Source organism: Humulus lupulus, chromosome 3 (genome assembly GCF_963169125.1).
Source record: "Humulus lupulus chromosome 3, drHumLupu1.1, whole genome shotgun sequence".
Taxonomy (NCBI): domain Eukaryota; kingdom Viridiplantae; phylum Streptophyta; class Magnoliopsida; order Rosales; family Cannabaceae; genus Humulus; species Humulus lupulus.
In genome coordinates this window covers 283056317-283068914 of record NC_084795.1, presented here as the reverse complement: position 1 = coordinate 283068914, position 12598 = coordinate 283056317, and the positions used below count along the sequence as shown (strand labels likewise).

The 12598-nt window shown below is 39.1% G+C and overlaps 1 protein-coding gene across 1 annotated transcript; it reads left to right on the top strand.

Moving 5' to 3' along the window:
* The first annotated feature begins 10309 nt into the window (after nt 1-10309).
* LOC133825838 (peroxidase 57-like) lies at nt 10310-12131 on the top strand. Its single transcript, XM_062258731.1, has 2 exons — nt 10310-10528; nt 11355-12131. Exons 1-2 carry the CDS (start codon nt 10310-10312, stop codon nt 12129-12131), a joined length of 996 nt encoding a protein of 331 aa, XP_062114715.1.
* The last annotated feature ends 467 nt before the right edge of the window (nt 12132-12598 follow it).

The window sequence follows — 12598 nt, the reverse complement described above, 5'->3', positions numbered from 1 at the left end:
GTACTAGACTTCCATCCAATCTCGCCAACTTATAAACGCCGGATCGGATGACTGACTCTATCTGGTAGGGTCCTTCCCAATTTGGCCCGAGCACGCCAGCTGCTGGATCCCGTGTTTCCAAGAATACACGCCTTAGCACTAAATCTCCTACACCAAATTTTCGATCCCGGACTCTTTTGTTGAAGTACCGGGTAGTTTGCTGTTGGTATGCAACATTTTTTAGCTGAGCTTTGTTCCTTCTTTCTTCAATCAAGTTAAGAGTTTCTTCGAGCTGGGAGTGGTTCGAGGCTTGATCGTAAGTGAGGGCTCGAATTATGGGAATTTCGACCTCAATTGGCAACATAGCCTCGCAACCGTATGCCAGAGAGAACGGGGTATGTCCTGTCGATGTACGGGTCGTAGTCCTATATCCCCATAGGACTTGGGGCAATTCTTCGGGCCATCTTCCTTTTGCCTCTTCCAACTTTTTCTTCAGCGAACTTTTCAAAGTCTTATTTACGGATTCGACCTGGCCATTCGCTTGGGGATGGGCCACTGACGAAAGCTCTTTATTCTTCCATTTTTGTCGCAAAATTTGGTAAATAGATCGCTGTTGAACTGGGTTCCGTTATCGGACACAATCTTCCTCGGCATCCCATATCAACATATGATGTTCTTCACCACAAAGTCAAGGACTTTTTTGGAAGTTATAGTTGCTAATGGTTCAGCTTCTGTCCATTTTGTGAAGTAATCTACGACTACTACCTCATATTTTACTCCACCCTTGCCCATCGGAAGAGAACCTATAAGGTCGATTCCCCATACCGCAAATGGCCATGGGGAGGTCATCATAGTTAGCTCGGACGGTGGAGCTCGAGGAATTGTAGCGAATCGTTGGCACTTATCACACTTTTTTACGTAATCAAAAGAGTCTGACTTGATTGTAGGCCAGAATTAGCCTTGGCGTATGATTTTCTTGGACAGACTATGCCCCCCAGTATGGTCTCCACAGAATCCTTCGTGAATTTCTTCAATGATCTTCTTGGCTTCGAGAGGAGTTACACACCGAAGTAATGGCATGAAATATCCTCTTCTATACAGCCTTCCATCCATAATGGTATAACGAGGGATTTGATACATCAACTTTCGAGCCTGATTACGATCTTTCGGAAGGATGCCGTTTTCGAGATATTCATTTATCGGAGTCATCCATGTAGGCTCGGTATCGATCATGCACACATCATCCCGCTCTGGCTCGTTAATACTAGGTGCCAAGAGACATTCGATTGGTATGACATTCAACTCATCGTTCTCAGTAGAGGTAGCGAGCTGAGCCAAGGCATCCGCGCTCGAGTTTTGTTCTCGGGGGACTTGTTCAATCGCATAGAACTCAAAATGTTCTAATGCTGATTTTGCATTTTCCAAGTATGCTGCCATTCTTGTACCACGAGCCTGATACTCTCCCAGAATTTGGTTAACCACTAGCTGGGAGTCGCTGTAGCAATGTATTGCTTTAGCTTTGAGTTCTTTGGCTATGCGAAGTCCCGCCAGTAAAGCCTCGTATTCAGCCTCGTTATTTGACGCGCTGAAGCCAAATCTCAAGGCAGAGTGAAATCTGCTTCCCGCAGGAGTGATCAAAATTACTCCTGCCCCCGATCCATTTTCATTAGATGACCCGTCAACGTAAAGTTTCCACAGCTCTTGGGCTGGGGTTGCAACTTCATCGTTGGCCAAGCCAGTGCATTCCACTATGAAGTCTGCCAAAGCTTGTGCTCTGATGGTCGTCCTCGGATGGTAGGAGATCTCGAATTTCCCGAGTTCAACTACCCATTTAAGAAGTCGACCTGAAGCTTCTGGCTTAGACAAGACTTGTCTTAGTAGTTGATCAGTTAGTACATGGATGGGGTGCGCCTGAAAGTAGGGTCGGAGTTTTCGAGATGAGTGAATTAAACTAAGAGCTAGCTTTTCCATCAAGGAATATCTTGATTCTGCCTTTAGTAACCTTTTACTAACGTAATATACGGGCCTCTGTACCTTTTCTTCTTCTCGTACGAGTACTGCACTTATGGCGTGCTCGGTTGTAGCAAGATATAAGTACAGAACTTCTCCCGTAATAGGTTTCGACAATATAGGGGGCTCGGCAAGGTGTCTTTTGAGTTCCTGAAAGGCCAACTCACATTCCTCTATCCACTCAAATTTCTTGCCTCCCCTCAACAGATTGAAAAATGGAAGACAACGGTCTGTAGATTTCGAGATAAACCTACTCAGTGCCTCCATCTTGCCGGTCAAACTCTGGACATCTTTGTGTTTTTGAGGTGAGGGCATATCAATCAGGGCCTAGATCTTGTCTGGGTTAGCCTCTATTCCTCGAGCATTTACAATGAAACCCAGGAATTTTCCTGAAGATACCCCAAAAGAGCATTTCTGAGGGTTAAGCTTCATGTTATATCTCTTGAGCACGACAAAGCATTCTTCGAGATCATCCACGTGGTTACTGTTAAGTTGAGATTTTACTAACATATCGTCAACATAAACTTCCATGTTGTTCCCTATTTTCTCGGAGAACATCATGTTCATGAGCCGCTGGTAAGTGGCTCCAACATTTTTTAGCCCGAATGGCATGACGTTATAACAATATAACCCTTTATCTATTATGAAGCTCGTATGTTCCTGATCAGGGGCATGCATGGCAATCTAGTTATATCCATAATAGGCATTCATGAATGACTTTAGTCCATGCCCTGCCGTGGCATCTACGAGCTGGTCAATTCGTGGTAAAGGAAAACAATCCTTAGGACAGGCTTTGTTGAGGTCGGAGTAGTCAATGCAGGTTCGCCATGTCCCATTAGGCTTCGGGACCAGTACCGGATTGGCTACCCAATCAGGGTAAAAAGCATCCCTAATGAATTGGTTTGCCTTTAACCTGTCGACTTCCTCTTTTAGGGCCTTTTTCCTATCGTCATCCAGTTGTCTTCGCTTTTGCTGCTTCGGAGGGAAGCTTTTATCGATATTCAGTGCGTGGCTCACTATATTTGGACTTATTCCTACCATGTCCGAATGTGACCATGCGAAGGCATCCTGGTTTTTCTTCAGAAAGCAAATTAATTGCTATTTAGTTTCTTCATAGAGGTTTTTTCCGACCTTTACCGTTTTCGGGGGGTCTGATTCTTCGAGCCTGACTTCTTCGAGCTCTTCTAATAGTTCGAGATCGGCTCTTTCCTCCACCCTTGGGTCGATTTTGTCATCTATTTCCAACATCGTCCCATCTTTATTTTGGATAACGGTGAGCGTTTGTGCGGAAATGCTATAGCATTCCCTTGCAGCCAACTAGTCTCCTTTCAATGTCCCAATGCCACTGGAGGCTGGGAACTTGATGGCCAAATGTCGTACAGACGAGACTGCCCCCAGCCCTACTAGGGCGGGTCTTCCAAGCAGCACGTTGTAGGCTGATGGCAGGTCCACTACTACAAACTCCATCATCTTGGTTGCTGAGATTGGATATTCTCCCAAGGTTACAGGGAGTTCAATGGACCCCATACAGGCAATCCCTTCTCCTGAAAAACCGTACAAGGTCGTTGCATAAGCTTTTAGGTCTCGAATCGCGAGTCGCATCTTCTCTAAGGTGGCCATATAGAGGATGTTCACTGAGCTCCCATTGTCTATGAGAACTCGGTGAACTCTCATATACACGAGCTGGAGAGTGATGACCAGTGGGTCATTGTGGGGAAACTGAACATGGAACGCATCGTCCTCGGTGAAGGTTGTCGGTTGAGATTCAATCTTTTGGCACTTTGGAGCTCTAGGTTCGAGTTCGTAGGGGAATCTGTCCCCAGTCTTTAGCTCATTCACATATCGCTTTTGGGCATTCTTGCCCTTCCCTGCGAGATGAGGTCCGCCCGAGATGGTTATCACATCTTCTCCATCAATCAGAGGGGGCCTATCCTCTTCTCTAGCTTGGGAATTGTTGTTTTGAGCAGGCTATGGCACAGCTTCCCTCTGGCTAGTAGGAGCCTGATTATTATTCGAGTTCCTAACATACTATCTAAAGTATCCTCTCAAGATTAGTCCTTCGATTTCGTCCTTCAACTGCCTGCATTCATCAGTGGTGTGCCTAGTGTCTCTGTGAAATTGACAGTACTTGCTGGAGTCCCTCTTGGACTTCTGATTTTCTCATGGGGTCTGGACACCTTAAAGGGACCTAGTTTTCATTAGCCAGGTATATATTCTCCTGAGACTCGTTGAGCTTGGTGTACACTTTGTACACGGAGAAATACCTTTCCCCCTTCTTCTTCTTTCCCCCTTCTGCCTCAGGATTACTTCCTTCATTCGTCTTCCTTTTGGAAGGCTTTTCCACAAGAGGCTTTGAAGCTGGTGGGTCCCAGAGGTCGAGGCAGAGTTTACGTTTATCGTTGTAGTTACGGGCTGAGAGGTCATATTTAGTGTTGACCTTGCCTCTTCTACATTGACAAACCTCTGAGCTCGTTTATTGAACTCGGTTATGGACCTCACAGGCTTTCTCTGCATATCATCCCATAGGGGACTTCCCGGCATTACTCCAGCTTGGACGGCCATCAGATGATCGCTGTCGTCCACGTTTCGAGCTCGGGCAACCTCCAGATTAAACCTTGTAAGGTAGCTTTTTAATGTTTCGTCAGGCTGTTGTCGAACGTTGGCCAAAGTTGATGCCTCAGGTCTTACCCCGATCATAGCTCTAAACTGTTTCTTGAAATCCTTTGATAGCTGATCCCAAGAAGTGATCGAATGTCTTTTATATTTCTCGAACCAGATTTTTGCAGGTCCGGCAAGCGATGCTGGAAATAACATGCATCTAAGCTCGTAACCCACATTACTTGCTCTCATTATGGTGTTGAATGTGCTTAGATGGCTGTACTGGTCGGACTTCCCTTCAAAAGGCGGGACATGAGGAATCTGAAACCTTTGGGGAAAATGAGTGTTGGAAATATGGGGAGCGAACGGTTCAAGCTCCTCATCCAAATCTGAATCCCGACTCTGACCTCGTTCGCTCTGTAGGAGACTAAATGCCTTTTCCAACTGATCGATTCTTTCTTGAACCGGGTCCATAGGGGATCTTGCCTGAAATCGGCTATCATTGATCACAATGCTAGGCTCGCGTCTCCGCAGGGGACCTTTACGCCCATTTAGGCGATCTCTAAGGTCCGGGTTTGACGGATTACCGCTGCTCCGATTCTGATTCAGGTGCTCCCGCATGTCGGAGCGGTTCCTATGGTTTCTGGTATTTCTCCTCCTTTAATCATTCATGTTGATTGATCTGTTGTTTCCTGAGTCGTCGCTATCGAGGCTCGCCACATGATTGTTCCGAGATGGATTTTTATCACACTGCCTCGTCTCTACAGTGCGAGACCGAGACATTTGGCTTCTCGTGGGCTGAGTGTCTCTCCGCTCCCTGACAGCTTCTCTATTACCGTGCTTCCGTCCTACTCGTCCTTCCTCATCGCCCCGAGTTGGCCTCGTGTTCCTCCGAAGTGGTGAGGGATATCTTATTGGCGATGGAGGGAACCGTATGGGTGACGGTGGTTGCCACCCATTTTGGGGTTTGGACGGTCCTGAGTTCGCCCGTGCTGACTCGGTAACATTCTGCGTGTTACCAGGAATCTGAGTCTGAGCCTCTGCAGGGGCTCGGTTATTCCCAGTTTCTGCTGGTAACTCTGCAGTTGTGTTAACCGGAGCTTTAGCCTGAGTACTTCTTCGGGGTTTCGAGGGAGCAGATTGTTTTTCCCGTGGCGAAGGTCGTTCCATTCTCATGGCAGCATTGTTCCGAGGCCGTCCACGAGGTCTGCGAGGAGGAACATGAACGTCCCGCGGAGGTGGCTCTTGGTTCTCCTGTGGAAGTTGAGGCTGAGCCGCCTGTGTCTCCGCAGCCAACCTAGACAATTCTTCGTTTCGCTTGTTGGCTTCAGCCAACAGTTTCCTTAACTGCCGGTTTTCGAGTTCTACAATGGGGATGTACCGTTCGGGATTATAGTACATGTCCTCATCGTCCCTGGGTGGTGGAGGTCCTCGTGAATCAGAAGATTCACTTCTCTCTTCGAGTTCAGGATTTGTCATTGGCACATTCCCAGGGCGCCATGGATAGTTTTCTCCAGAAGTATTCTGATCATTAGCGGCCATAGCTATTCAGGGATTGTACTGCTTAAGGCTTTCAATGAAAGCACCAAACTGTTGACGCCGTTTTTCGTCAACTTAAAATGTAGAGCACGTAAGCAATTATAACTATGGCAAAAAGGAAATAGAATGATACAGCAGAACACAAAGTTTTTTACGTGGTTCAGTAGTTAACTTTGCCTAGTCCACGAGTCCTTTTTATTCAGACTTTAGAGTTTTCTGGCAATCCTTCAGGGATGAATTCTCTAAAGATTCTCTCAAGATTACAAAGATTTTCCCTTTTTCAAGTGTTCATGACCTCTCTATTTATAGAGGTTTTTTCAGGGTTCGTTCCCACATATGATGGGAAGATACCCCTCTTTATTAATGAGAATAATGGCAATAAATGCTGTAACTTCTAAATACAAGGAAACGTCCCTGAAGATCAGGAGACACATAACAGACTATTTAATATCCCTTTAATGTAGAGAAGTTACAACAATAAATATCATATGAATGCATGGACTTCATCTCATCTGTAGATTCAACATGCCGTTCCAGTTCAGTGATCAGCATGACGTCCATCAAGGCCTTTAAGTAAATTACGAGCTTGCACCCTTTCCTAGCTCGGGCTTCTTGATCCAAAGACAACCGACCCCGGACATTCTCCGATACTATGTCTTTCGAGCTCAGAAATAACTTCGAGGTTACATGTCCCCGAGATTGCCACCTTGCTTCGAGGTAACATATCTTCGAGATTTCCACCTCGCTTCGAGATAACACATCTTCAAGATTGCCACTTGCTTCGAGGTTTAGCACCTGGACCACAACCCATGCATTTTAGATATTGCGAGCTCACACCTGACGAATCCAACTTTCGAGGTCACATCCTCATGTCTCGAAATCTGGATGTAACAAATAATTTAAATATACTTTCAGAATTCATAAACAAGAACAGAGACTGATATGTATATATACATATATACTAAGTCGTAGGCAAATATTCCATATTGACAAGTCATACCATGTTTGAAGCTACAGTCTCGAAATACCATCAATTTATTATGTACTAATATAAATATACATCCTGCTCAGCTAGAATCAAATGTCTCAATATAATTGAGAAAAAAAAAATGTTATTCTTAATAATGTGTAAATTTTGCACTCAATAAATGTAAGAGCAATTTGTGAAAATGATATATTTTCTAAAGTTATTTTTTGCACTCTGATCTAGTATTAATATTTTTTTGCAAAATGACATCTGTCTAAAATTTCGACCAGCTATCTGAATTTTTTGACCAACTGTCTAAAATTTTTGACCAGTTGTTTGGAGTTTTGGAGATCATTTTGCAAAAATTATCAAAACTTGGCTAGAGTGCAAAATAACTTCAAAAAATAGGTCATTCTGCCAAAGGGCCCAAGTGTAATAATAATTGTTGACGCTGTTTTTCGTTAACTTATAATAGAAGAGCACTAAACACATAATTAGAAAAATCAATAAAAACACACAATATTTTACGTGGTTCAACAGTTAAAATATACCTAGTTCACGAGTCAATATTATTGAATGGTAGAATTCTCTCAAAGCTTTTAGAAAGCAATTTTAGCATAGTATTCCCAATACAAATTTCAGTGTCCCTCCAAATGAATTTCTCCAGTCTATTTATAGGCTGGTTTACAAAATATCTTCCCCTTATTTTGGGAAGTTATAATTCAAATTTCAAATAAATACAAATAAATGCATCAGTTACATAATATCCCATGATAATCGAGATTCCTTATCAAATTACAACAAATCCCCAAGAAATAGGGAACATTTAACTTACATACTTTCGAGGTCAACAACATCATGAGCTCGTCATTTTGATTAGCCTCAACCGTAACAAGTAACTTTATCGAGATCATCATCCTCGAGCTCGCAATGCCTAGGCTCGATCCTTCCTGACTCATACTCAATCACCAATACAAACAAACCAGGAATTTATACAAGTGTTGAACCCTTGTAGTTGTAGTTTCGAGCTCGATTTGTAACCTCGAAACATCTTTGAGACCGCACATAGTTCTGAGCTTACCAATTCCATCGTCATCGTCTTAATACTGAGCAAGGCTGTCAGACCCAATCCGTGTAAATACTGATGACATGGCACACTTGTTTATTTCGAACTTACATTTTACGAGCCTATCTTTCATCAGGATCATTATTTCTATTCTCGAAATTTAGGTGTAACAATAATTCTTTCAAGAAAAAAATGTAATAATAATTTGTTGAGCTACGTATGTTATTTAATTCTATTTTATGAATTGAACTGAGATGGGTCTCGTTTATATTTTCAGATTAATGCTACACACGACACACGTAACGTGGAAAATGCATAATTATTTAAATTCAATAGTATGAGTCCAACAATATAATATTTCCATTGACTTCTTGTATGGAAAACATAAGAGAGCACCTATAATATATATTTATGCATAAAAATAAATAATTTTATATATATATAGAGCTAGCTAGGGGTAAAATACCTTTGAAACTGTATTTGGATGTTAAAACTTAAATTAATCTGTTAATCCTTCATTCAAAATAAATAAATAATAAATCTGTTAAATTTTTAAAAAATCGAAAGAAAAAGATTAATTGATTCCTCTTAATTACTAGATATATGGAACTAAAGTAATTTCACAATATCCTAAACTTTTTAGTGAAATAATAACAATATTGCTATTTAAATTAATTAACTAGCGTCATGTGCTGCAAAAAAAAAAAAAAACTAGCGTCATGAAAATATTAAGTTGCCAAATTTTAATCGTGGGAGAGATTATGTAATAGTTGTATTTTTCTTCGTTGTCAAATCATTACTTTTATTTATTTTATTTTATAGGGGAATGGAACTAGAATATTTTATTTTGCTATATAATATATACATTGAATGAGTCGACCTTTTCAATTGATCCATTATTAGATCATATTTTATTATTATTCAAAATGAATAGGATAGAAAGCCAATAACATAAAAAAAAATCATTTTGATTTTGATTTTGATTTTTTTAGGAAATAATTTTATTATTATTCAAAATGAATAGGATAAAAAGTACAAATTGGAGAAGAGATTTTCTCCAACTAACAAAATTCATTATCTAACTAAAGAATATGATGTTTTCAAAAAATTAGTCAAAAAGAAATTATTAAAAAATAAAAATAAACACAAAAGGGTAATTAAGTTTTTTTTTTAGAGAGAAAAAAAAAAAGAATGTGCTATCTTGGGGTTAGTACTTTATGCAAAAGGTATAGGGAAAAGTGTTACTTTTCTAAGGAAAAGCAAACAACACTAAGGAAATAAAGTCATTTTTGTTGTAATGTTAGTTATAGAACAAGATAATCAATTTGACCAATTAGTTCTATAAAGAAATGTTAGTTGCGAAATTATTTCTGTAAATTTTTGTTATAAAATGTGTGTTTTTTTAGTTAAGAATTATTAGTTTGTAAAGGTTGTTTATAAAAGTATTTTTTGTAACTTATTTTGGTAAATATTGTTTAAAAAAAAAGATACATTTTCTACTCCATATTTTTGTAAGAGAATGTACAGTATTTCAGTAAAAATATATTAATTCCCAATCATATTTTACCATTTTTATTTTTATAAATTTTTCATAATGGTATCGTATAAGGATAATGTACTCTACTTATCGAGTTAAGATCTTCTGTCAAATTAGTGTGTGTCATACTGTGTCAAACTAATTTGATTGTGACATTTCATATTTAATATTTTATTTATAAAAAAATTACTATTGTTTTTTCACAACAAGTTAGGTTTTAATATGAAATGTCACAATTAAATTGGTTTGACACAGTATGAGACAGACTAATTTCACCGATAATCTTGATTCATAGCTATCACCCAAAATTTCGTCTATATAATTTGGTTCATTTTTATACCTCTTTCTTCTCCTGATTGAAAAGCAACTGTTAATAATTATTAGTTTTGACTTGGAGGAACTTCAATTATTCAATGATTAATTTATCCAAAATTATTATTATTCTTCATAAACCACGTTCGAATGTGCGTAGCCATTTTCGGTTTGTTTCGTTGACTTTTTATGTCTCACCTAAAACCTTTAACTATATATAGAAAGCTCACAACAATGAATTAGCCAAACAATTAAACCCTAGCTGCTAATACATATACAGTATAGTTATTCGATCAAAATCATGATGATGAAGATCAATCACACACATCGTCTGGTGATTCTTCTGAGCTTTCTTCTTCTGAGTCCTTGTGTTTTTGGTCAACTAGTTCCCAATTTCTACAAAAAGAGCTGCCCTAATGCTGAGAAGATTATAAAACAAGTTGTCAAAGAACGATTCGCAAAGGACTCTTCCATTACTGCTGGTTTACTTCGTATGCACTTTCACGATTGCTTTGTTAAGGTAATTTCACTGTCACTCTCCCTAAATATATATTCATGTGTTTACTAAAGGTTTTTGAGTTTGTAGTATTCTAAAACTCTTATTTCTTAGTTAATAGATGAGAATTATCTAGAATAATTAGTTAATAATTTAATTGTATTTTTAAAAAAATATGTCTTATAAATAAAGATGTAGTCCGTCATTTTGTATCCAACAAAATACACAAGTTGAGTTCTATAAAAAAATCTCTTCCATCATAATATTATCTCTTATATTAACATTAATTTTCAAATTATCTCCCAAATTCATTTTAATTTTCCACAAAGAGATTTTGGTATTGTTAAATATTTCCATATCATAATAATTTGTCTGTCGTACAGATATTATTATATGTTTCTCAGAGATCGTTTATATCATTAATGCAAATCAACTATATATACATATATATCTAGCATTGTCCCATATATGTCGAACTCTCTAGTAACAATATAAATAGAGAATTTCTGGCGATTCATTTTAAGCCTTATCAGTGAATTTCTCCGTGTTCTCAACTTTTGAATCATTTTTTACGGAATTTTTTTTATGACCGTTTATATTGTAGCTATTTAGAGCATCGGCGCAATTTTTAACAAACTCTAAATAGTTTACAATATCAAAAACTAGGTTCAAACATCTTGTTGCATACGTGACTAACTTTTTTTATACACATGGAAATCAACATGCTTGAAAATTATTCAAAATTTTCTCAAAATTTATCGATTATCTAAACAATATATATACATATATAATTATGGTTAATCAATACTACATTTCTTATATATATTTTTTTATTTACTATTTTGAACAGGGATGTGATGCGTCCATACTAATCAACTCCACATCGAAGAAGCCCTCAGAAAAAACAGCAGGACCAAATCTGACCGTACGAGGGTACGAGATCATCGACGAGGCCAAGAGAAGGCTCGAAAAAGCATGCCCTTCAAAAGTCTCATGCGCAGACATCATAACCGTAGCCACTCGCGACTCAGTCTTCCTCGCCGGTGGACCAAACTACCCCGTTCCGACTGGCAGAAGAGACGGACTCGTCTCAAACCCTAACAACGTCAACTTGCCCGGTCCAAGCCAGTCCGTCACCTCAGCCTTCCAGTCCTTCCAAGCCAAAGGACTAACCCTAACCGAAATGGTGGTTCTTCTCGGCGCGCACACAGTTGGATTCGCTCACTGCAACTTCTTCTCCGACCGGCTTTCGAACTTTCAAGGCACCGGTAAGCCCGATCCCACCATGGATTCTAAGCTGGTTACCAAGCTTAGAGGTGTCTGTGCAAAAGGGAGTAATCCAAAGACGTTTTTAGATCAAAACACTAGTAATGTTTTCGATAACGAGTTCTACCGTCAGATACGCTTGAAGAGAGGGGTTCTGAAGATTGATCAGGAGCTCGCTTCGGACTCTACTTCGTCTCGTTTGGTTTCAAAATTGGCTTCGAATCCATTCCAGTTCTCTCAGAGCTTCGCAAATGCTATGATTAAGATGGGAAAGATTGAAGTTCTCGTGGGAAAAGCTGGTGAGATTAGGAAGAAGTGTGGAGCTTTTAACCCTCCCAAGAGCAAGACTAAGTCTAATTAATAAGACTAAGACTACTCGAGTCTAATTAAGGCCAATTTTATGGTTTATCTATTTATTATTTTGTTCTACGTGAGAATAAAGAATTTATTTGATTGTTGCCAAAAAAATTGTATTTTATGCAGTAATAAATGTTTGATTAATAATTGAGAGCTGAGTTGTATTGTTAACAACATTATTTATAAAATGAATTTTTATTCTCAACACACTCTTGTTATTACTTCTACTGCTATAGCTGTTAGGTTTAGAGAATCCAAGAAATAAAAATGAATTGTATGATTTCTTAACTAATCATTCCTTAACACTACCAAATGAGAGATAGGTCGATCTTGATTATTTATACCACTAAAGGATTAATCACAATCACTAAGAAAATTTAATCATTACAAGTAGTGTTCCAAATTTTCTAATAATAATTGCCTAAAAATTATTGTCATCACACGAATAAACTCATTTTTTAACAACATTAG

Excerpts from the sequence above, each read along its gene's own strand:
- LOC133825838 (XM_062258731.1), top strand. The coding sequence starts at position 10,310 with ATGATGATGAAGATCAATCACACACATCGTCTGGTGATTCTTCTGAGC. Across the intron at positions 10,529-11,354 it reads TTCACGATTGCTTTGTTAAG|GGATGTGATGCGTCCATACT; the intron begins GTAATTTCACTG and ends TATTTTGAACAG.